Source organism: Macaca nemestrina, chromosome 9, assembly GCF_043159975.1.
Source record: "Macaca nemestrina isolate mMacNem1 chromosome 9, mMacNem.hap1, whole genome shotgun sequence".
NCBI lineage: Eukaryota > Metazoa > Chordata > Mammalia > Primates > Cercopithecidae > Macaca > Macaca nemestrina.
Window position 1 is genome coordinate 50,027,151 of NC_092133.1, and position 27,340 is coordinate 50,054,490.

The 27,340-nt window shown below is 36.8% G+C and overlaps 1 protein-coding gene across 11 annotated transcripts in view; it reads right to left on the reverse strand.

The window, feature by feature from the left end:
- LOC105496640 (protocadherin related 15) overlaps positions 1 to 27,340 on the reverse strand; it is a 1,825,405-nt gene that overhangs the window by 160,402 nt on the left and 1,637,663 nt on the right. For all 11 annotated transcript variants that reach the window (XM_071069550.1, XM_071069551.1, XM_024797557.2 and 8 more), the window contains one exon: positions 22,381 to 22,497. In XM_071069550.1, the coding sequence (XP_070925651.1) occupies positions 22,381 to 22,497 (117 nt within the window). The remainder of the gene's footprint in view (positions 1 to 22,380; positions 22,498 to 27,340) is intronic.

Below are 27,340 nucleotides of genomic sequence, written 5' to 3' on the forward strand. Positions count from 1 at the left end.
TAGAAAAAAAAAATCACAACCATTGTAAGAAACCCACAGAAGCATTTAAGGACTTTGCCAATTAGAAAGGCTCTTCCTCATATCTAAATATTTCTTGAAACCAAATCTCATTCTGTCTTCAGCAGTGAAAGAACATAGTGGCTTCTTTTCTTCAGGGCAATATAGCTCCTATAAAGACCAGTGTTTTCACCTGAGCCTCTCTTTATTAGGAGAGATATTTCTAATTATTTTTGAATTACCTTAGGCATTGTTTTCTTGCCATTATATGTTTTCTGTATGCCTTTTTAAAATTTATCATAGTTTTGCAAATGTATTAACTCTGCATTCAAAAAGAAAAAAAAATGAAATGAAACAAATTGTCTTATTTTTTTATGTGATGCACTAGGGAAACCAAATACTTTAGTTCTCTATTTAATTTTATTATTCAAATAATGGAATCAATTTAATTTTATTTTTTAGTTCAACTGGCTTAATTAAAATCTCTTCCTTAGCACAGATATTTTAATATCATGAGGTAAAATATATGTAGCCATTTCAGACAATGTAAAATATCAAAAGAAGACTATAAAATAGACTTTGATTCAAAATGATTTACCAAAAGTTAGAAAGTAGTATTGTAATATGTATGTAGTATCACATTAAAAGGGAAGCTGCATTTAAACAATTTGAGGACTCTATTTGCCTAGTCACCATGAAGAGGGATTATCAAAGGAAAAAAAAAATGAGGAAAGTATTAAGCAAGAGATAAACACCAATTTAATAGAAAAATGATGAAAACTACCTGCAAGGATTCTCTTCGCAGAAGACAACGGTGGCCAAAATCGAGTTCCCAATTTTTCTGCTTCTTGGAGTCTTTTGAAGAATAAATACAATACATTTCTTCTTTAATTTTTTAATGAAAACTGAGGACATGTGAAAAGCATAGCAGGACAGATTTTGGAAACCTTCTCATTAACCATGTCAGCTATTTCTATAGATGGAGTCAAGCCCGTGTATCAGTGTAAGTGCTACTTCAGATAACCATGTTTTTAAAAGACTGATGAGTGGCTGTATAACAATCCTTCTTAGTTCCAGCTTTCATTTCCCAAACATTCTTTGATACTTTTTCTGGAATTTTCAAATAAGTAACATAGTCAGGATCCTACAGAAGGATACATATAGTTTACAAATAAAATATTCAAAGTAGGAGCACGCTATTACAGAAAGCTTAATAAATCAAGGTGAGCTAAAAACTTTGCCAATATAAATATAACAACTTAATTTAATCACAATTTATATGTTTATTTGTTTATTTTACTTTATTTTTCTTGAGACAGAGTCTCATTCTGTCGTCCGGGCTGGAAGGTAGTGGCGTGATCTCGGCTCACTGCAACCTCCGCCTTGCAGGCTCAAATGATTCTCGTTCCTCAGCCTACCAAGTAGCTGAGATTACAGGCACGCACCATGCTTGGATAATTTTTGCATTTTTAGAAGAGACAGGGTTTCACCATGTTGCCCAGGCTGGTCTCAAACTACTGAGCTCAAGTGATCCACCCACCTTGGCCTCCCGAAGTGCTGGGATTATAGGCATGAACCACCGCACCCAGCCAGAAATTAAACACAACTTAAAACAAATCTCTGAGGGCTTTTTGTTTTCCATTAAATAAAATATATTTAACTTTAAAGATTAGTATCATACAACTAAGTAATAATATATTTATATAAGATGTTTGTAAGAGAAATTTAAAAATTGTCTAAAATATTAGCAATTAAAAATTTTACAAATTTTTACTATCACTTGTCATCATGCTCATATGTTTTATTTCTATTTATTTGTGAAATATAACATTTTGCAGTCCTTGTTTATATGAAAACTGTCTAAAGTTTTGATAGTTAATCACTCTATCTTTTCTGGAACACTCTTTGTGTGGGTTATAGAATATCATATTCCACACTACTGGCTGCCTTAGTAACCACTCTTCATTCTTCTATTTTGCTAATTCGTTTAGATCTTCACAACTTTCAAGTGATGGAGACCACAGGTGCCTCTGCCCTTTTTCTCACTATTTTTTTTAATTTCAACTTTTATTTTAGGTTCTGGGATACATGTGCAAGTCTGTTACATGGTATGTTTCATAATGCTGAGGTTTGGGGTACAATTGGTCCTGTTATTGAGGTAGCATAGTACTCGATAGGTAGTTTTTCAGCCTTTGCTCCCCTCCTTCCCCCAACTCCTCTAACAGTCTCCGGTATCTACTGTTCCCATCTTTATGTTCATGTGTACCCAATGTTTAGCTCCCACTTATAAGTGAAATGCAGTATTTTGTTTTCTGTTCCTGCATTAATTCACTTGGAATAATTGTTTCCAGTTGCATCAATGTTGCTGCAAAGGGCATGCTTTTGTGTCCAGAATAGGTTCCTTCCAGTGGGTTCTTGGTCTCGCTGACTTCAAGAATGAAGCCGCAGACCCTCATGGTGAGTGTTACAGTTCTTAAAAATGGTGTGTCCGGGGTTTGTTCCTTCTGATGTTCAGATGTGTCTGGAGTTTCTTCCCTCTGGTGGGTTCATGGTCTCACTTGAGTTCAGGAGCGAAGCTGCAGACCTTCTCAGTGAGTGTTACAGCTCTTCAAGGTGGCAAATCCAGAGTTGTTCATTCCTCGTGGTGGCTTCGTGGTCTTGCTGGCTTCAAGAGTGAAGGTGCAGACCTTCAAGGTAAGTGTTACAGCTCATAAAGGTAGTGTGGAGAGTGAGCAGCAGCAAGATTTATTGCAAAGAGCGAAAGAACAATGCTTCCGCACAGTGAAAGCTGATCAGAGCAGGTTGTCACTGCTGGCGCTGGTGGCCAGCTTTTATTCCCTTATTTGACCCCACCCACATCCTGCTGATTGGTCCATTTTACAGAGCACTGATTGGTCCATTTTACAGAATGCTGATTGGTCCATTTTACAGAGTGCTGATTGTTGCATTTACAAACCTTTAGCTAGATGCAGAGCGCTAATTGGTGTATTTACAATCCTTTAGCTAGACAGAAAAGTTCTCCAGGTCCCCACCCCATTAGCTAAATAGAGTGCTGACTAGTGTTTCTACAATCCTTTAGCTAGAGGGAAAAGTTCTCCAAGTCCCCACCCGACCCAGAAGCCCAGCTGGCTTCACCTCTCACTTCTTTCATGCTTTTTTTATGTTTGCATAGTATTCCATGGTGCATACGTACCACATTTTCTTTATCCAATCCACTACTGATATACACTCAGATTGATTCCATGTCTTAGCTATTATGAAAAGTGCTATGATGAACATATAAGTGCATGTGTCTTTTTGGTAGAACAATTTATTTTTCTTTGGTTATATAACCACTAATAGAATTGCTGGGTCAAATAGTAATTCTGTTTTAGGTTAATTGAGACATCTCTAAACTGCCTTCCACAGTAGCTGAATTAATTTACATTCCCACCAACAATGAATAAGTGCTTTTTTTTGCTTCCTCCATAACCTCACCAGCATCTGTTATTTTTTGACTTTTTAATAATCAGTACTCTGACTGGTGTGAGGTGGTATTTCACTGTGGTTTTGATTTGCATGTCTCTGATGATTAGTGATGAGCTTTTCTTTATATGTTTGTTAGTTGCTTGTATGTTTTCTTTTGAGAAGTGTCTGTTCATGTCCTCTGATTTTTAATGGGGTGTTTGCTTTTTGCTTGTCAAATTAAGTTCTTTATAGATGCTGGATATTAGACGTTTGTCAGATGCATAGTTCATAAACACTTTCTCCTACAGATTGTCTGTTTACTCTGTTGATAGTCTCTTTGCTGGGCCAAAGCTCTTTCGTTTAATTAGTTCCCACTGATCAATTTTTGTTTTTGTTGTAATTGCTTTTGGTGACTGAGTCATAACTTATGTGCCAAGAGCAATGTCTAGAATGATATTTCTTAAGTTTCCTTCTAGGTTTTTATAGTTTTATGTCTTAAATTTAAGTAATTGATTCTTATTTAAAAAAAAAAAAATTGTATGTGGTTGAAGGAAGGGCCAAGTTTCATTATTCTCCATATAGCTAGCCAGTTACACCAGCACCATTCATTGAATAGGCAGTTTTTTTCTATAGTTTGTTTTTCTAAGTTTTGTCACACGTCAGATGGTTGTAGATGTGTGACTTTATTTCTGAGAACTCTATTCTGTTCCATTGGTCTATGTGTTTGTTTTTGTACCAGTACTATGTTGTTTTGATTATTGTAGCCTTGTATTAATAATATAGTTTGATGTAGGGTAGTGTGATGCTCCCAGCGTTATTCTTTTCGCTTTGCTAATATGATTTATAGTACCATGCTTAATCCTAGCTAATGTGGGGTTCATTCATTCATTCACTCATTTAACACGTTCACTGAATAGAAATTACTGAGTTGTGAGAGTACAAAAAATGAAAAAGCTTACAGGGAGATGGAGTTCATCTCATATCGCCTTCTTCCACATGTTCTTTAGAAATAATTCATCCATGTTGACCTTATTAAACACCAAACTCCTTCCTACCTCAAGGCTTTTCCATTTGCTTTTGTCTTTGCCTGTAAGATTCTTGCATCATTAGCCTCTTTTAACATTCTGGTCTCAAATGACACCAACTCCTCTGCATATACCCATCCATAAACCACTCTAAGTCTATAACTATTGTCTTCATAGTACATATTCTTATGTGAAATTATGTTACATATATAATTGTGTATGGTTTTGCAGCCTGTCTCTGTCCATCATCTGTGAGCTGTGAGTAGATTTTTTCTGATTTGCATTATTTAAGAGGGCAATAATAATTTGTTAAATGAATACTACAAGTGATTTCAATTGTCCCATAGAACTGATATTTATGGTGTCTTTTAAATGAACATAGAAATTAACCTTCCTGGCCGGGCGTGGTGGCTCACGCCTGTAATCCCAGCACTTTGGGAGGCCAAGGTGGGCGGATCACGAGGTCAAGAGATCGAGACCATCCTGGCTAAAACAGAGAAACCCCGTCTCTACTAAAAAAGGAAAAAAAAAAAAAAAAAAAAAACAGAAAACAAAAAAAACGAGCCGGGCGTGGCGGCTGGCACCTGTAGTCCCAGCTACTTGGGAGGCTGAGGCAGGAGAAAGGCGTGACCCTGGGAGGCGGAGCTTGCAGTGAGCTGAGATTGCGCCACTGCATTTCAGCCTGGACGACTGAGCAAGACTCCTTCTCAAAAAAAAAAAAAAAGAAAAAAAAAAAAAAAGAAAGAAATTAACCTTCCCAGTCTTAAAACTTGAGAGAGCTACATTTGTTTTATCTGAGTTCTTTTCTAAGGACACCAACCATCGGGCCTCCCAGATAATATCAAGGAACTGAAACTTCCTAGAGCACTGCATCTGGACAATGAGATACAAGACCCCTCACTGTCATGACTGTCTAACTGACCACCTGTTTCCTGTTGACCAACTCATCTTCTTTATCACTCCCTAATTCCTGTTTTCCTGCATGTAGTTACATTTCTTCTCTGCAATATAAACCCCTGATTTTAGTCCGGGAGATGGATTTGACATTAACCTCCCATCTCCTGGGCTACAGCAAACCCAATCCCGGCAATGCTTTTTGTCTCAGTGACTGGCTTTCTGTGCAGTCAGCAGCAGGACCTAGACCAAGGGTGTCCAATCTTTTGGCTTCTTTGGGCCACACTGGAAGACAAATTATGTTGTGCCACACATATAATACACTAACACTAATGATAGCTGAAAGCTTTAAAAAAAAATCACAAATAAATCTCATAATGTTTTAAGACAGTTTATGAATTTGTGTTGGGCTGCACTGAAAGCTCTTTTTGGCTGCATGTGGCCTATGGGCCATGGGTTTGACAAGCTTGATCCTAGTCCAAACCCCTGGTATTTCAGTAACACTTATGTGTATGTGTATCATGAGCTGCCAAGATGTATAATACATGGGGATTATGGGAAAAACAGTTCAAGTCAAGATTTTGGTGGGGACAGAGCCAAACCACATCATTCCACCCTGGCCCCTCTCAAATCTCATGTCCTCACATTTCAAAACACAATCAGGCCTTCCCAACAGACCCCCAAAGTCTTAACTCATTCCAGCATTAATCCAAATGTCCAAGTCCAAAATCTCATCTGAGGCACAGCAAGTGCCTTCCGCTTATGAGCCTGTAAAATCAAAAGCGTTGTTACTTCCTAGATACAATGAGGATATAGGCTTTTGGTAAATACACCATTCCGAACAAGAGAAATTGGCTAAAATGAAGGGGCTACAGACCCTATGCATGTCTAAAATCCAGTGGGGAAGTTAAATCTTACAGCTCCCAAATGATCTTCTTTTATTCCATATTATATCCAGGTCTCACTGATGCTAGAGGTGTGCTGCTGTGTCCAGAATTGGTGGGTTCTTGGTCTCACTGACTTCAAGAATGAAGCCGCAGATCCTCGTGGTGTTACCGTTCTTAAAGATGGTGTCCGGAGCTTGTTTCTTCAGACATTCAGACGTGTCTGGAGCGTCTTCCTTCTGGTGGGTTCCTGGTCTCACTGTCAGGAGTGAAGTTGCAGACCTTCAGGGTGAGTGTTACAGCTCTTAAAGACAGTGCATCTGGAGTTGTTCCTTCTTCCTGGTGGGTTCGTGGTCTGCCTGGCTTCAGGAGTTAAGCTGCAGACCTTCGTGGTGAGTGTTACAGTTCATAAAGGCATCGTGGACCCAAAGAGTAAGCAGCAGCAAGATTTATTGCAAAGAGTCAAAGAATAAAGCCTCCACCGTGTGGAAGAGGACCCCAGTGGGTTGCCACTGACTGACTGGGGGCAGCCTGCTTTTATTCTCTTACCTGACCCCACCTACATTCTGCTGATTGGTCCACTTTACAGAGAGCTGATTGGTTCATTTTACAGAGAGCTGATTGGTCCGTTTACAATACTTGAGCTAGACTGAAGAGTCACAGAGTGCTGATTCTCCAAGTCCCCATCCAGTTCAGGAGCCCAGCTGACTTCACCCAGTGACTCCTGCACCAGACTGCAGGTAGAGCTACCCGCCAGTCCCAAGCCGGGCCTGCACTCTTCAGCCCTTGGGCTGTCCATGGGACCCGGCGCCACGGTGCAGGGGGCGGCATCCATCCGGGAGGCTCAGGCCACCTGGGAGCCCACGGCAGGGGAAGGAGCTCAGACATGGCGGGCTGCAGGTCCTGAGTCCTGCCCCATGGGGAGGCAGCTAGGGCCTGGTGAGTGCAGCGGGGTACAGCCCCGGCGGGCTGGCACTGCTGGGGGACGCAGCGCAACCTCTGCAAGCTGCTGGCCCAGGTGCTAAGCCCCTCGCTGCCCTGGGCCGGAGGCACTGGCTGGTGGCTCAGTGTGCTGGCCCGCCCAGCCCACACCCACCGGAACTCACACTGGTCCTTCAGCGCAGGCCCGGTTCCTGCCGGTGCCTCTCCCTCCACACCTCCCAGCAAGCAGAGGGAGGCAGCTCCGGCCTCAGCCAGCCTAGAGAGGGTTCCCACGGTGCCATGGCAGGCTGAAGGTCTCCTCTAGCGCCGCCAGAGTGGACGCCGATGCCGAAGGCCAAGGAGGCGCTGAGAGTGAGGGCTGCTAGCACATTGGCACCTCTTACTGCCCTGGCCTTGGACAGCACCACCTTTATGGCTTTGCAGGGTATAGCCCCCTCTTGACTGTTTTCATGGCTGGCATTGAATGCCTGCAGTTTCTCCAGGCACACAGAGCAAACTGTCAGTGGATTTACCATTCTGGGGACTGGAAGACAGTGGCTTTCTTCTCACTGTTCCACTAGGCAGTGCACCAGTGGGACTCTGTGTGGGGGCTCCCACCACACATTTCTCTTCTGTACTTCCCTAGCAGAGGTTCTCCATGAGGGTTCTGCCCCTGCAGCACACCTCTGCCTGGACATCTAGGCATTTCCATACATCCTTTGAAATCTAGGCAGAGGTTCCTAAACCTCAATTACTGTCTGTCTTCTCTACAACCGCCGGGCCAATACCACAGGGAAGCTGCAACGATTGAGAATTGCACCCTCTGAAGCAATGGCCTGAACTGTACCTTGGCCCCTTTTAGCCTGCCTGGAGTGGCTAGGATGCAGGGAACCAAGTCCTGAGGCTACACACAACAGGGAGTCCCTGGACCCAGCTCAGGAAACCCTTTTTCCTTCTTAGGCCTCTGGGTGTGTGATGGGAGCGGATGCTGTGAATGTCTCTGACATGCCCTGCAGACATTTTCCCCACTGCCATGCTGAGTAACATTTGGCTCCTCATTATTATGCAAATTTCTTCTGCCAATTGGAATTTCTTTCCAGAAAATGGGTTTTCTTTTCTACTGCATCATCAGGCTAAAAAATTTTCAAGCTTTTATGCTCTGCTTCCTCTTGAACACTTGGCCACTTAGAAATTTCTTCCACCAGGTACCCTAAGTCATCTCTCTCAAGTTCAATGTTCCACAGATATCTAGAGCGGGGGCAAAATGCTGCCAGTCTCTTTGCATAGCAGGTGTGACCTCCAGTTCCCAACAACTTCCTCATCTCCATCTAAGACCAGCTCAGCCTGGACTTTGTTGTCCATATCACTATGAGCAGTTTGCTCAAACCCATTCAACAAGTCTCTATGAAGTTCCAAACTTTCCCACATCTTCCTGTCTTCTTCTGAGCCCTCCAAACTGTTCCAGCCTCTGCCTGTTATCCAGTTCCACAGTCACTTCCACATTTTCAGGTGTCTTTACAGCAGTGCTGCTCTACCTGGTATCAATTTACTGTATTAATCCGTTCTCACACTGCTATGGGGACATACCAGATACTGGGTAATTTATAAAGTAAATAAATTTAATTAACTCATAGTTCTGCAGGGCTGGGGAGGCCTCAGGAAACTTACAATCATGGCAGAAACTTACAAGATATCCTTCACAAGATGACAGCAAAGAGAAGTGCAGAGTGAAGTAAGGGAAAAAACCCCTTATAAAGCCATCAGATTTTGTGAGAACCAACTCACTATCATGAGAAGGGCATGGAAGTAACCCCCCCACCCCCCATGATTCAATTGTCTCCCACCGGGTCTCTCCCACTACACGTGAGAATTATGGGAACTACAGTTCAAGATGAGATTTGGGTGGGGACACAGCAAAACCATATTGTCCTCTAAGAATTAATTTACCTAAGAATGTGGATAAATTGTTGGGAAGTTTTCAATTTATAACCCATAAATATCTGTTCATTTTCTCATTTACAGCTTCTCATATTTGTCTCTTAAGTTGGTGGGCAAGGATGAGAAACACAGATATGCTTTTGTACTTATGGGCCTCACAATTGGACGGGTTGGAGAGACAGAAGGTACACATAAAAACACAATTATCTCCCAAAATTTCCGATTAAAACTGTGAAAAGGAAGCATGTGGTGCTATTCAATGGAGGTGTTACAACTAGAGAACAGATCTTAAGATTTATAGTAGAGCAGACTTTATAACTCATTGTAGATACTCACAAATCACAAAATACACAAAGTGTATTTTACTTCATAGAGAGTACAGTAATTGTGTTAGTCTAATTTAGCATACCATTTTAGTATTAAATGATAAGCTAGGCCAGGTGTGGTGGCTCATGCCTGTAATCCCAGCACTTTGGGAGGCTGAGGTGTGTAGATCACCTGAGGTCAAGAGTTCAAGACCAGCCTACCCAACGTGGTGAAATTCCGTCTGTACTACAAATACAAAAAAATTAGCCTGGCATGGTGGCAGGCACCTGTAATCCAACCTACTTGGGAGGCTGAGGTAGGAGAATTGCTAGAACCCTGGGGCTGGAGGTTGCAGTGAGCTGAGATCACACCACTGCACTCCAGCCTGGGTGACAGAGTGAGACTCCATCTCAAAAAAAAGAAAGAAAAAAAAAACTTAATTTTATTAGGATTTTGAACAAGGGGTAAAAGTAGACAAGTATCAGTAGGAAGTTACATAAATTAAAAGCTGTCTTTTAAACAAAAAGTCTTACTAATTTTCAGTAAGAACTTTATTAAAATATGTATCTTTTAAAAATGTGTGGGATTCTAAAGACCCTATAAGCATATTTTCATGAAAACTTTCTTCTCAAATATTACAGTGCCATAGATGACATCAAAATTACTTCAAGAGTTCAGGCATTAATATCCTAAAGTTTACAGTTGATAAGGATGTAAGCACTATACCAAACGAGAGGCAAAGTTGTGTTTTTCCATCACTCTGAAAGTGAGGAGAAAGAAGAGGAAAACTTAATATCAATGTGCTTCACATAAGGTAAGTGTGTCATTCTCCATTAAGCCCAAACAGTAATCCAGCGAAATAGGTCTTCTTATTCCTATATGGATACAAGGTTTAAAGAAGTTAATTAACTGCTGTACAATATAAGTTTATGAGTTAAACACAAACACCAACACTAGTGATATTAGTCAATAATTTTCATAAACTCTACAGATGTTCACCAAACCTAACGGCACTCAGGAAGAACATGATTTATGACATCTATTATGAAAGAATCAATTTTTTTTGGTTCATGACTTAGGTATATTTCTAAATATGATTGGGGATAGGAGGTAACATTTAAATATTATGCGGTTTCCAAAATATGAAAGAAATGATATCAGCTTTGTGATGTAATTTTATCTGCTAAATTTGAATTGTGTAGAATTCAATAATTATCAATATAAATATTTACTTATATCTGTATTAATATGAATAATACATGGCAGACAAATCCTGCATTGATGATGCTCACGTTAGATTTTTAAAATCAAAATGTGATATAATTCTACACAATAATAAGGTGGGAATAATTAATATAGCAGAATAAATATAAATTTACATGAAGAAAATAGAATAATAAGATTTCAATTATTTTCTTCATTATTTAGCATGTTTTCTACTTTTGATTTCTATTCTTATAGTGTGTTAAACACAATATGTTTTGGCTTAATTATAGTGAGAATATAATTAATTACTACAGAAGGTAATTGCATACCTGTATGAAGGATGTTTCAAACTTGAAAACTTAGGGAATTTCAATGAGAATATAATGGACCCAAATAATTAGGTCCTTAATATCAGGGGACATCTTGATTTAGTCATTTTTCTTAAAAACATAATTATCAAGAAATTACTTATTCAGGCTCACATCGTTTCCTTCATAATTTCTTCATAATTATAGCCATCACATTGTATCAGGGAATACTAAACTTACTATTATCATTAAAAACAAACATTAAGTAATTTGTTTTCAAGAACACAAAAATTTTACCCCGACAGGGTTTGCAAAATTATTTTTCCCAAAGTCTTTGAAGCAACTACTCTGATTTATTTTGTAACAATGCAATTCACAAAATCTCCCAAGTATGATTTAACATCAGGAATTACTATAAAGGAATTACTCCAAAGTGGTTTTTTGGTGTGTGTGTGTATACATATGTGTGTGTGTGTACATATGTGTGTGTGTGTATACATATATATACATATACACATATAACGTGTGTATATACACATATATGTGATATACATATATATGTGTATATGCACATATATGTATATCTACATATATATGTGTATCTACATGTATGTATATGTGTATATACACATATATGTATATATACATATATATGTGTATCTACATATATACACATGTTAGGTTTGGTGAACATCTGTAGAGTTTATGAAAATTATTGACTAATGTCACTAGTGTTGGTGTTTGTGTTTAACTCATGTGTATTTTTTATATATATATATATATATATATACACACACACACACACTATATATATATATTTTGCAGGCATGTGACTTAGGCATATTTTAGTGAATTTAACTGGATGTCAAGGTATCCTTAAAGGAGAAAATAGAAAAAAAAAAAAAGAAACACCTGGCCAAACTCTTCATGTAACCACTAAGAAAGTCATGTGCTTTTTTTACTTCTTCCTCCCTCTTCCCTGTTTTTAACATCTGGAATGATCAATATGTTTTGACAACATGTTGGCAAGTTCCTTATGCAGTTTGACACTTCATATAAGGTATTTGTATAGTTCAGTTTCTATAGATAGGATATTGACACAGCTATTAAATATTGTAAAAAATATTTGCTTTAAGGCTATTTACCACTAAATGTTTTGGGAAATGTGCTTTTCAAAAGTAATTGTAACTCGACCCTTAAAGGCATCAGATAACACATTCCTTGTAAAATGTATTTATTTAAACACAGTTAAGTTTATGAAGTTGTCATTTGGCACACCTTCAGACTTTCCTAATACAAAATATTCATGTAGTCAAAGGAACTTAAGAGATGAATCTTGCCTGAGCTAGTAATTAGTGACCCCATATTCTATGCCTTAAAGCCCTTCCATTTTTCTTGGGATAAAACGATTCTTAATACTGTCTTCACAATCTACCAGATTACGCAGGATCCAACTAGGTTTCCCTCTCCATCCTCCTGAAAAACAAAATGGCCCTGGATTTTTGAAACTTATTGTTCTTCCTCATATTTCAGGGCCTGGTTCTTTTGTTACGTTACTTTGTCTTGGCATAACCTTCAGATCTCAGCTCAGAATCACTTCTAGAACCTGCCTTGACTCTCTAGATACAATCATGCTCCCTCTTATCTGGTTTCACAGAACCCTAAACATATTCTAAGTACTTTTCTCTCTTTTTTTTTTTAACTTTAATTTTTTTAATTTTTTCTTTTTTCTTTTTTTTTTTTTTGAGGCGGAGTCTCCCTGTGTTCCCCAGACTGGAGTGCAGTGGCAAGATCTCCGCTCACTGCAAGCTCCGCCTCCTGGGTTCAGCCATTCTCCTGCCTCAGCCTCCAGAGTAGCTGGGACTACAGGCGCCTACCACCACGTCCGGCTAGTTTTTTGTAATGTTTAGTAGAGATGGGGTTTCACCGTGTTAGTCAGGATGGTCTCGATCTCCTGACCTCATGATCCACCCGCCTGGGCCTCCCAAAGTGCTGGGATTACAGCCGTGAGCAACCGCGGCTGGCCTTATTTGATTGACTTAACTTTTATCCTTTTAGGTTTGAAATACTGAGGCTTGGAACCGTGATAGTTTTCCCTTATTGCTTAATCTAGCATCTCTTATATAATAGAAGCTCTTTAAATAATATTCAATGCACAAACATATAGTAAATCTTGAGGAATTTTTATTGTTTGGATCTCAAGGGTACATATTTGAGTTAAATATAATCTATAGTTTATGAAACATTATCATTGATGGGTCGTCAAGGCATATTTGTTTATTCATTTCTTTCTCTCCTTTTATTTTCATACCTTCTTTTCTTACCTCTCTTTGCCACCAGTGGCAATCTTTTTAATACATTTAAGGAGTATGTTTTAAGTAGACCATTTATAGTACATTTTATTATAGTTTAGCAAATATCCCCTTCCCCCTCCACTTCCTGTTCTACTGATTTTTTGGGCTAGGCCATGTGACTTGCTTTGGTCAATAGACATGAAGAACTGTGACATGGGAGCCGTCTTTACATGTCATCATGTGGTTAGGGAAGTTCTCTTAGGATTCTGTTCTTATCATGTGAAAAGCAGGCCTGGTTAGCCATGCGTCCCTGCAGAAAGAGGTATGTGGAATAGACATGAGCCCAGTCAAAGTCAGCCAATTCCTAGCTGCCTCACAGACCCATAAATAAAAATATTGATCTTTGCCATTGTAGAACAGTGAGATTTTGGTGGTGTTTACTAAGAATTATTTTTGTAGGAAAACCTATAGATGCTACTGTGTGCTTAAAAAAAATGTGTAATGGTATTGCTTTCTTTTTCTCACTGTTTTCACTGAGCACTAAGTTCTTACATTTCATTCTTTTTGCTATGTGTTAATCAAATCCTGCCGTGCCAGAAGTTCACAGGGTACTTCACAGTAACTAATGATCACAGTTGTATAGGAATCTCTGTGATACGTTAGAAAGTTCCTAATGTGACAGATAATGTTCCTGACAATTGCATTATCTTGAATGCTTTTAACTTACTTGACTCTGTAGTAAAGATGGCTTGGGGTTGGAGAGAGGATGGGGTGGCGCGCTCTGCATTATCATGATGAGTGAAACAGCCAGGTGTGAAGCCAAACAAGCTGTAGCATTTAGCTACCATGGTAGTCTAGTCAAAGGGAAACTTCGAAACAGAATACTCAGGTCCAGTCCTTAGATTATAAACACACCCCGAGAAAAGATCAAGCAGGGAAAAAATTGTCGTGGTCATGTTTCAGAGGTACAGCACCTTCCTGACTCCCCAGTACCGTATGCCACCCCCTTCTTCTCTACAACTTATGCTCGGTTCCTGGACCTCTGACCTTTACAGGATTTTCTAGAATGCAGGGGAGAAGCACAAAGAGAAGGAAGCAGATCACAAAATATTAATATGGATGACAGATCTCATAGACTTAAAGCATAAAAAAGGTCAGAGTAAACATAAAAAAATGATAGTTAATATATATTATTTACTATATGATAGCACCAACTGTTTCACATAAATTACATCATTTCAACCTCAGAGCAACCCTATAAAATATTTCTTTTGTTTTTAGAACACATGAAATATACTCTCTAAACAAATTTTTTAAGTGTATCACACAGTATTGTTAACTATAGTCACAATGTTGGAAAGCAGATCCTTAGAACAATACCAGAAAAACAAACGACAAATAACTCAATTAAGAAATGGGTAAAGGATTTGAACAAACACTTAAAAAAAAATGACATACAAATGGCCAACAGTACATAAAAACGTGCTCAACATCATTAGTCATCAGGGAAATAAAAGTCAAAACTACAATCAGATATCACCTCATGCCTTATAGGATTGCTATTATTTGAAAAAATATTTTTAAAAAAGCAGGAATGTGGAGAAATTGCTACACTTGTGCATTGTTGCTGGAAATGTAAAATGGCACTGTCAATGTGAGAAACAGTATGGGGTTTCCTCAAAAAATTACAAATATAACTACCATATGATCCAGCAGTTCCACTTTTAGGAATTTATTCAAAATTTATTTATTCGAGATCTGAAATCAGGATCTCGAAGAGATATCTATCTGTACTTTCATGTGTGCTGAAGCATTATTCAGAATATCCAAGATGTGGAAACAGCCTAAATGTTCATTGATAGATGAATGGATGAAGAAAATGTGGTATATACATACAAGTGAACATTACTCAGCTTTAAAAAGAAGGAAGTACTGCCATTTGTAACAATGTGCAGGAATCTTGAGGACATTATGCTAAGTGAACTAAGCCAGTAATAGGACCAATACCGCATGATTGCGTTTACATGAGATATCTAAAACAGTCAAACTTAGAGAAGCAAAGGTGGTTGTCAGGGGCTAAGGGAAAGAGGACATAAGGAGTGACTGTTCACGGGGTATAAAGTTTTAATTGTGCTATTTTTGTTCTCATTTTCCAGATGCCAGAACTGAGGGTTACAGTGAATTAGTGACTTGACCAAGGCTACAGGGCTAGTCAGTGGGAGTTTCTGAAGTTGAAACCAGACATTCTTGCTCCTGAGCCCACAATCTTGAAACCATTTAAAATTTTATTGAGCTGGTAAACTATATAAATTTGCATATGAGGGGCCATCATACACCAGACACAATTCATACAAAGAAAGAATATCTAAATATGAACTAGTAAAAAACTTTAATATAAAAATGGAGATTTTTATAAGCAGATAAAGATAAAATATTGAAAAATGAAGAAAAATTAATTTGGCTTCACATTTTATAATTTATTAAACAATAAAAAATAGTGAAACATCATCTATATAGCTTTAAAGGGAAAAAAAAATTGACCCAAGACTCTAGTAGTCTTTCAAGTTTTACAAGCGTAAGTAAAAAAAAGTGTCATATAAGAACTTACAAAGTGTATATCTTCAATAAATTGAAGACATAATTAACTAAGAGATGCAGCAAATGAAGAGCTTAAGAGTGGATGGGTCAGAATATAAAAGGAGTGTTGTACGTCATACATAGGTTTAAATATGGAAAATATAAAAAGCTGTTGTAAATATGCCTAGGAAATATAATTAAGGCACCATAAATTATTTTTAAAGAAAATGTACGTGACTAATTCTTCAAAGAATGAAAATGCACTTACACAGTTAAAAACAAAAAGGTGAGTTATAAATAAATGTCATATCCCCAAATGACTCAGACATATGAAACTTAAAAGACTAAGAAGGCAGTATCAGGAGACCAGAGGCCATTTACCATGAAGGCCGCCCATGGGTTCCTAATCAACAGAACTATGGTCCTTCATTTAAATTTCATTGTCCTTGCCCTGTCTGCAAAGTTTTTCACCATTCATTTCCTTCTCTACATTGAAAATTTCTTTTCACCTGTACTGCATCACTAGCAGATTTCCTTTCCATCTTGTCGGTCTTTACTTTCTCTGGCTCTTTCCAGTAATCAGTCCCTGACGTATCCCCAAATTCTGAGAGTCTATTTCCAGGTTTGTCTCTTATCTGATTATGTTTTCATTCTTGGAGAATGGATTTACTCTCAGAGTTTGAACCTCAATTCAGGTAACTCCTGTGTTCACATTTCTTTTTTAAGCTCTTAGTCTGATATTTTCTGCCTGATCCATCCCAGGCCTTTTAAATGCAACCACATCATCCCCACATCAGATCAAACTAGCTGCGGCAACTCAATACCTATCATCTATAGGGTCCTCCTCATGGAGTTGCTGATCTGTGTGAAGGCAACCTTAGCCTCACGCTGCCATCTGCCTCTAGCCTCCTTTCAGAGTTAGGTTTCATGTACTCCTTGGTTTGATAACTGAGCAACAGATAAGGTTTCTGCCAGCCCCACGGTACAGCTCTTTCAGCCTCCATCCTCCACACCTGAAGCCGAGGGGATGGGGGAGGGTGTGGGTGCCAATTTTTATCATTCTATAGATAGTTACACATAGATTTTTTGAAATAATATCAAATTTAATTTGCCCTAAAATTGACCTCATGTGTCAGACTGTGACACAGTGTCTAGGCTGTGTTAGGTCTGTGTTTGATTGTAGGGCAACCGTCCAAACATAGTTACCATGCAAGAAAATGAACGAATTGCAAAGAGGACAAAGATAAGACCAGGAATTATGAGTGGCTTAACTTACAGGGTGTTAAGGCCAAGAATCCAGGTCATGAGAAGCCATGATACCCTTTCAGAGGGTCTGTTTCCATTTCCTCTGGCAAGACATTCAGAATAAAGAATATCATTTAAGCCATAAAGGAGGTCTGTGGGCCAGTCCCAGAGAAAGCCTATTATATTTCACTCAATTTTCTTGGAAACCTGTCTTGTTTAAAGTATATTGGGACCCAGATTCTGTGAGGTATATTCTTACTCCCTACCCCCAAAGTATGTAAATTATTGATACTGTTAAAAGAAAAACTTTAGACAAATTTAAGAGTTTAATTGAGAAAAGAAAAAAAAAATGATTTGCAAATCAGCCCTTAGAATCAAAGAAAATTCATAGAGACTTTGGCACTGTTGCAAAGTCAAACATCTATGGGGAAATAAATGTGATGTGGAAAAACCAAAACTGAGAGACAGAAACAGCTGCATTGGTTACAGCTCAGCATTTGCCTTATTTAAACAAAGTTTAAACAGTTGGCCCTCTGTGAGTGGTTAAAGTATAGCTACTGGGATTGGCTGGGACTAAGCTGTTGTTACAGGGAAACATGCTACTAAAGTTAGGCTTTTAGTTTGTTTACCTGGTAAGTATGTGAGTATGGAGATTTTTCAGGCTAGATTTAATTTTATTTAGTAATACATTATGGGATCTGAAGGACACTTTTGTAAAGGATGAAACAAACACATTTTACCCACATTTCCATTTATAACAAAAGAAAAATGCCCTTTAGCTCTGGTAAGTATGACAGTTTCTAAATTAAAAGAGCATTATTTACATCTGAATTATTAATTCTAATATTAATTTCAAGTATTATTAATAATATAATCATTTTTCATTAAGAACTTACAAAGTGTATATCCTCAATAAATTGAAGACATAATTAACTAAGAGATGCAGCAAATGAAGAGGTTAAGAGTGGATGGGTCAGAATATAAAAGGAGTGTTGTATGTCATACATAGGTTTAAATATGGAAAATATAAATAGCTGTTGTAAATATGCCTAGGAAATATAATTAAGGCACCACAAATTATTATGCCTAGGAAATATAATTCCCTTCCCTTTTATAATTCCCTTCCCTTTTACACCCGTTTACACTTTCAAATCTAATTCTATTCCATTGCCGTTTTAAAGATCAAGCCCCAACTGTTTCACGATGTGCCTTCTTTCTAATTAAGTATTTGAGACCAATGGGAGTCAGGCTGGGACTATATCATGTCAATTTTCACAAGCTGACATTCACAGTAAAAGTAGTTCTTGATTATTTCCCTAACAGCTTTGATGTTAAGGGGAAAAAAAAGCAACAACAACACTGAGCTGTGTATATTCCCTCCTCATGCTCCTGGTGAGAAATCATAGTTAGTAGCTGCTGATCTTAAAAATCAGAGTTTCTACTACATTGCTAGCAATAACCTAAATCAATACACAATAACACAAGCCAGTATGTGGTGAGTCATGAAAAATAGATCAGTAGTGATATCAATTGAAAATGATACAGAAAAACTATATTATCTGGAAAGAAAAATACATTTTTATAACACTCTTGGTCCTGAATAGTTTTAAATATGGCACACGAAACCAAGCAAGCAGCATATTACAGATAAAGATGACTTACTTTCTACTGTTAACACTCTCCACAAATAGATTGTAACAGAATGACTATTTGGAGGGTTAAGCATTGGGAGATGTCCATAATTACATAGCATGTTGGGTAACATCATGACATTTTAATAAAACACATATACATTATAGAAAAGAAGAACTGGCCATTTTTTTTTTTAATTCTCTACAAATTAACAAAAGTACCCTTGACAGATGGGTGTTAAAACCCCTTTGCAAATAATTCCTCAGGTAGCTCATCTAAACTCTGAAAGGCTGCAATAGCTCTCAAAATCTCAACAGAGGGAAATAAAATACTTCACAGTTGTAATGATTTTATCTTTATATGTATACTTTCTGAAAAAGTATAGTGAGAATACTAAGTATTTGGGAACTCATTTTAAACTCCATAACTATTAAAAATTGTAAGAAGTTTTATGTAGCATATTTATTTCACAAATCAGTATCAAAGTCTGAAAAAAGAAGTCTTAAATGTCTACATAATTCTCACAATGCATATATATATAAGTTGGGCAAAATTGCTCATATTAAACATGTTCCAATTACTACCCTACTTTAAATAAGAACCTTATAAATTCCTAAAATATATCAAATGTAAGGAATGGTATCAGTTTCAAAAAGAACAAAACTATGCAAATAAATATTACACCTGCAGTTTTTTTTTTTTTTTTTTTTTTTTTGTCAAATTTGGGAATGAGACATCTGTGGTGAAAAGAAATAATAGGTTAGTCATTTTTAATTTCCAAAATGATCAGTCATTCACTATCCATGTCCCATGTGAACTACATAATGTCAACGCTGTCACAAAAGCAAGGTAGAAAAAACAGATCCTCTCAGCTTGAATTCAGTAGGGGGAAAAGTTCCTGGAATATGTTCTTCTTCCCTCTAGAGCACTTCAGTTTTGCAAAACATGTATTTTATAATTCTTAATTTATATTCAACAACATCGTTCTCTCTGTCTTTCAGAGTTTTTCCAGTTTCTCTGATAGTTCAAAAAGTTTCAGTGGTGTCATTTTATAGTTTAAAATGAGTGGTTCTCACTTCATTCAAAAGAAAGAAGATGCCTTGAAAACAATGTGGCCAACCTCTATAAATGAAAATTATTATTGCTTAATAATAGTAATACCTAATATATGCGGCTCAGAAGCCTGGTTGAGCATGTATATACATCAATCATTTAATTCTCCTAGCCCTTAAATGGCCAAACTAAGTCTTGGAGATATTAAGAATTTTTTCTAGGGTAGTATAAAACTAAATTTCTGAAAATCTGGCACATTTTGTCAATCCTGAAGAATACAGAATAACCATTTATGTATTCACCTATTACTCAGCAAATGTTTCCTGGCAGACTAGTAAGTAGCAGGCTTAGAGTTAGACATGGGAATACAAACTGAAATAAATTTTGATTCCTACCCTCAAGGACCTTACATTCTAGTTCAGAAGAGAGACTATCAAATAAACCTACAGTGTTAAGACAGATACTTACAGCCCCAGGTAGTGGCACAAGATCCCTGAAGAACATGAAATTGAAACTATTTTCTTCTAACTAATAAACATTTATAACAGTAACAGAGTAGAAAACACTTGGCAAGCCTATCCGAATAATAATTATTCTGTCTTTATGGTACCAACATAAAATAAGGGTAAAAATCAAGCTTAACATTAAAAAAATTATGTAATATAGTAATTTCAAAAATGTTCCTGGAATTGAGCTTTAATTTAGGATTCGTGCAGGTGCAACCAAATTGCAACTATGCTCACTTAAGGGATCCAATTTGCAGCAACGATTCAAAACCTCAATTCTGCTCATAGCTATATCAAAAGATTGTTGATATTTCAAGGGGGAAAACTGAGTCTAATAAATATATACTCAACTGAAGTAAATAGACTCCGTATGTCAATTGAATGACTGGTATCCACTTTCTATCTAATGAAAGGCCAACATCAATTATTAAACTCTAAAAATTACTGCTGGGAATGCAAAACTGAAAACCTCTTCCAAAGAAACATGAAATTTAAATCTGGCAAATTTATTTAAAAGGGCTTCAAAGTGTAAAAACAGAGCTTTCTCTTTAGATAAATACTATCGATAAGTAATTTATCTTCTTTATAGAACAGACAGCAGACCAAGACAACTTTCTGCACCTTGGTGGCTGTGCTCTGCATGCCAAGCCAGGCACCACAGTCATTAGTACCAAAAGGGAAGTAAGGAATTTACTGTCTATATGAAGACTTTGAGGGCTGTCCTATGTAGGTGAAAAATAGCGCTACTTTTAGTCTCTCATCATTAACGCCGTTAAACTCTATATTAAATTCTGTGCTGATGAAAAATTTTAAAAAATGTATGTGAGTATTGTGTTTGCTTATACTTATTTATTACAGAGTGTTATGGTTTCTATTTGCAATTCCGTCTTTTCTATAAAATTTTCAGTTTCTTGAGAGCAAAAACTGGTTACCACAATGACCAGTATATAGTTGGTGCTAAAAACACATATGTTGAATAAAATTGAATACATATTCCTAATTTCAAAGTATATTGTACATGTTACAATGTACTTAAAAAACAGACAAATTGCCAGTTTCACATTCACCATCTCTATTGATGGGTTCAAGTCTATGAAATTTTGACTATCATATATCCCAAAACACAATAGAGCAGTTTCAAAGACATTTTAACACACTTAAGAAAAGGAGTTTCTGAATTAAAGCCCACCACTTTCATGTTAACATTAGTATATTTTGATTCCTTATAGTCACAATAGAGTTTATAAAGACTTGTCCAAATTGAAGGTGAAAAATGTTATGATGGCCATTCACCTTTAATTAAATACAAGCATTAAAAGAAATACTATTTATATTAGCAATAGAAAACAGAACTTTTAAATTATAAGATTCAGGATTTTATTTTCTTACTCTTCTAAAATAGTTAATTTAACTTTTATTTGTATTTTTCTAAAATTTGTCAGCCACCAACTTACAGTGTGAGCCTACACACTCAAAGAAAAATTTAAGTCATCATTCAGTTCTTAGGATAATAATTAATATTTATAAAACACTCAAGGTATTTATAGAAAGCATTTTTTATATGTATACTATTAATTCTATATGGTATTTTATCACTCCTGCTCTAATAATAATTAAAAACCTTGCCTTGAAATATAATTCGGAATTCTCAAAAGAAGTAAAGTTCTGTATGATAAAAGAATCTGTTACTTATTTTCTATAAGCAATCTTAAGCTTTTTAATTTACCAAAATAAACATATTCAATATAAGTTTTATGTGATGTGTTGATTTGGAGTTTGCTAACAAAATAGTCATACATGCATACAATGGAAAATACATAAATTGAAAACATATCCAGATTAAGTGAAGCTTACAAATGTAGACAATTCTTTTTACCTATATTTATCATTGTTAGATAAATTAGTAAATACTACATTGTGCATTCTGGAAAAACAAAAAGCATATTCTTTATTGTCTAGGTTCAGTAATAGTCATTTGAAATACGCTGTGTACCTGTGGAAGAAATAAGCAAAATAACATGAAATGTACGAATAAATAGGGTGAAATTCACAGAGACTACTTTTGCTGTCTTGTGATTGGGTCATTTATGAGTGTTAAGGATTTTTCTCAGTACAGTTCAGAATGTTAATCAATGCCTTCTACTTACAGGAGGGTCTGCATCTTCAGCATAAACTGTTGTGATAGGTGTACCCTTGACTGCATCTGGAGCCACCATCCCTTTGTATATTCGTTTACTAAAGACAGGAGGATAATCATTCATATCCTGTAAAACACAATTAGGAGTTTATTACTTCCGTTGAAACCAGGTTAGGGATACAGTTACTAGATTGACTCCCACTCTTCATATCACACAACTCATTTGCCACTGTCAGCCTTCCATCCTCTCAATTCCATTACTCTCACTTCAGACTGGCACCTCAGAGGAAACTGTCAGAGTTCTCATACAATATTAATGTGTGGATATCAACTGAAGGCCATTCCCCTGGAATACAGCTTTTCACCCTCAAAAACATACCTTTTGGAGACTGAAGTGACCCTTGAATTTTTTCGAACTTCTAATGGTAAGTGGTAACATTTTAACATTTGAAAACAAGAACAAGTTTCTTTAAAAGCTACATTCTGTGAAGCAGGAGTAAAGGATTTTTTTTTTAAATGCTCTTTATATGTTTTTGTAGCTATGTAAATTATTTTATATACTTAACATAATACTATGATTAGAACATTTCAGCTACAAACTGAGAAACATCCTTTGTTGCCATTTTACACGATAAAAGGAGATTTTCTCTGCAGTGCACTACAGTAATGACACTTAAGAATAGATATATTTATACACAGAAAACAATGTTAATTTACTAAAATTTTTTCAGAGCAATTTATATGTATCTTATTTTATTTTTCCAATTTGGAGCTATATATACATTGTTACTCATGCATTGTCAAGTTCATGAAATAAATAGTTATCAGGTATTTCCCATTTTCATCAGGTATTTAGCACTTCAGTGAGGATACTGTTGTGACTCAAGGAAAAGATATCCCTGTCTTTGTGTCGTTTAACTGCCATTAAGCTAGTAAAAATACTGATCCGCAGATAGGCTAGTGACTTTAACTAAATTAATCTACTTATTTGTCAGAGCTAAAATAATAAATCAAGTCCCCTGAAAGCAAAACCATTTTTTTCTGAATCATCTTATCTTTTATAGACAATTGTATATTATATTTTGTCAATAAATAATGCTTATTCATATGGCAGATTTATTTATTTATAATATTTTAATAATCCTTACCCCCCTAGAGTGTTTTGGGAAGTGTGGGTCAAACATATTTGATCTGAAACTTAAATTTGTTAATTATCTGTTCTTCCCCTCCAAGTCACCTTTTTCTCACTTGTTAGTAAAAACAAAATTTAAAAAATTCTACATATTCTTTGATATTTGCTTAGACACAACAATTTTCCTGTACAGTATTAGGTTGGGAATACATAAATTAACAGATCATAAACTTCTCTTTTTGCAAAGAAGTCAGAATAATTATCTCTTACTATCAAACAGTCCTTCCTTTTATATTAACCATAGAGTTGGGTTCTGAGTAGTCAATAGGAATAAACCTGCATACTCCAAAAGGAGAACTTGAACCGTACACAAAACTGAAAAATAAAAGATATCATTTCTTCTGTTTTGAAATATAGTATTCACAATCTCTTCTATGAAAAAGATTTTTAAAATAAATTATGCACTTTAGAATCTGAACAAGTAAATGAACCTAGAAGCTTTGGTTCTCTATAATGAGGACTGTGAAGGGTATTGATCTTGAGGCTCCGTGCAGGGGGTAAATATGTAAAACATTAGCATTCACACTTTTTTGTGCTCTTTCCAAGAGTGTCAATTAACTTAATGAGTGGATGTGGTAACTAAGGGTGTGGAAATCCTGTAGCACCCCTAAATTGTAACTTCTGAAGGTTAGAAAGGAAGGAGCCCAACACTGCAATTTTTCCATGCGTGAGTTTCCACTGAGCTCGTTATGTTCTTATACATTTTATTCTTTATTACTCTCAGGGGAAATTTAAAACCTTAATGTCACAAGGTACTTTTTGGAAAACTTGATTCTTCAGAAACAAACAAACAAAAAAAATGTATATACTTTTCCAGTTATATCAACACGGTTGTTCACAGTGTTGAATACAATGAAGTTTCTATTTGCTTGGGAAGTATTAATTGGATTCCCCTTCTAACTTAAATTACAGTGGATTCACAAACTGACACCTAAGGCTGTCAATGACTGAAGACTATGAAAAGATTGTTTCTCCTCCCCCTTTATTTTCTATTGACAGGATGAAGAATAAATTAACGTAGTTATTGTAGTAGTATTTCTTTTAATGACACGTTGTACATACTTTGGGGTTATAATCTTTTATTGTGGCTACAAATGCAGCTAGTTGCATACAGTTTTTCCACAATGCATTATTTCAAGAGGAGAAATGTATTGAAATGCAATGCCAACAAGCATAATCAATAGTTAATTTTATTTATGCTCAGGGACATCTGAAGAAAAATATACATAAATCGGCTTCTGTGCAAATGTTCTCTTCTGCAGTTAAATTAAGGATACGCTCAGCACTCCAAAACCACGCTCTTTTCTGTTGCCCATTATTCCACTAGAGGGTAGCATTAGCAAAAAGAAATATATCCTCCCCTGTAGTTGAAAAATTGTATCATTAAAACCCATAATAGTTTGTTTCTTTTGGTAAAAATTTTTCTTGGTCTTAATGAAAAATAGTTTTAATGCTTCAGAAGAATATTCTGAATGTCATGGTTTACAACTTGAAAAACATTATGGATTTTTTTCTTAAGACAAACTTTAATAAATGGTTATAATCATAAAGCTTGCAATTTGTTTCCATGTATCAAGCAAATAAAATTATAACTGAAGGTACAGACAGCTAACAGGAGAAAACTATGTTTTATTTATTTATTTATTTTCTACATTAGAGTCTGTAATAATCACAGAAACCATTTCTGCTTTAGCAGACTACCAAGAAGATGCAAGGAATCTTTTTAATAAGCATGCTAGGAAGGTAAGAACTTGCTGGTAAATTTGTAAATTTAATGACAAGTTGAAGTTCTACACACACACACAAATAAAAACAAAGAGAAAAAGATGATACAATTTTTGATTTTCTGGAATCACAGGCAAAAACCGACAGAACAGTTTTTATTTAGAAGATAAGCAGAAAGTTCTAACTGGTTACAACTTGCTCATATTTTTAAAAATGATATGTAGGCTGGGCACAGTGACTCACATCTGTAATTCCAACACTTTGGGAGGCTGAGGCGGGCAGATCACCTGAGGTCAGGAGTTCGAGACCAGCCTGGGCAACATGGTGAAACTCTGTCTGTACTAAAAATACAAAAATTAGCCCGGCATGGTGGCAGGCACCTGTAATCCCAGGTACTCGGGAGGCTGAGGAAGGGAGAATTGCTTGAACCCAGGAGGCGGATGTTGCAGTGAGCTGATATCACGCCATTGCACTCCAGCCTGACTGAGTGATACTCTGTCTCAAAAAAAAAAAAAAAAAAAAAAAAAAAAAAAAGATGTGTATATAGCAAATGCCAGTCCTTACCATACTAACGCTAATGCATGCTCTATGAGGAGACACAAACACTACAAAACAATGGGCGGAATGACTTCAGTTGTTTCTGTCATATGGTCTAGCATTAGCATTATCCTTGTTTAGCTATATGGCTGCTGTATAATTCCTTGAGGTTTATGGAGCCGATACCTAATTTTACGTGGGTGTACGGTTGATTGTTTGCCTGTTACCAGTTCTGTTTTCCACTACTAGACACTTTCTATTTGCTGTCCAAGTTGCTGTTTCTCATATTTCTCTCATTATTAGCCATCTGCTGTTTTTTTTTCTCTCTTAATTTCTGTATTGTCTCCTTGTCTTTACTGACTTATTTCCTTTCTTTTACGCTTCTGCATATAAAGTCATAAAAGGCTACATCTGCAGCTAAAGCAAATATTTGATATTTTTACTGCCAGGGTAGGCATATTCACCACAAGCTGACTTAAGAGGCCATGGGCCATAAGTGAATATTGGTGGTAGCCTGGCAATACTCCCCAAGGGTCTTTGATAGTGGCACAGAGTAAGGCTCCTCTGCTTGTGGAGAAGGACTGTTTCTCATAGGTTGAGTGCCTGCTCAGCCACAGCACAAGAGAACACCAGGTAGAATTCTAAGGTTTTGACTTCCAGTTGGCACCTTTGGACCTGTTCAGGGCCTGGGGGATTTTGCCACCCTAAAGGGAAAAACACAAGTCTGGCTGGCTTTGCTACCTGCTGATTATGGAGACCCATGGCCTTGAACAAACTTAAGTGGTAGCCAGAGTGGTTACAGCAGGTCTTGGACAAGACCCAGTGCTGTGCTGGGTTTAGATCTGACCCAGTGCAGTCCCAGGGGTGGGGTCCACAGGGGTGCTTCTCTCACCACATCCCCAGTTCCAGGTGGCTCCAAACAGAGACACTCTGTTTGTTTGGGAAAAAGTAAGGGGAAAGAACAAGAGTCTCTGTCTGGTAATTAAGGGAATTCTTCTAGCTCTTTTCCAAGACCATTAAGGTAGTAAGAGTCTGCCAAGAACCACAGTGTTACTGGGCTTGTGGTACTTCCTAAAGCAGATACATCTTTAGCAACATCCAAATCCTTTCAAATACCTGAAAAGCTTTCCAAATAATGAATACAAAGAAGTCCAGACTGTGAAGAATACAATAAACACCCAATGCTTAAATGCCCAGACACAGACAAACATCCACAAGCATCAATATCATCCAGGAAAACATGAACTCACCAAACGAACTAAACAAGCCACCAGAAACAAATCCCGGGGAAACAGACAGAGTGACCTTTCTGACAGAGAATTCAAAATAGTTGTCTTGAGAAAACTCAAAAAATTCAAGAAAACACAGAGAAGGAATTTAGAATTCTATCAGAGGCATTTAACAAAGGACTGAAATAATTTAAAAAATCAAGAAACTCTGGAGTTGAAAAATGCAACTGACAACCTGAAGAATGCATCAGAGATTTTTAATAGCAGAATTGAGCAAGCCCAAGAAA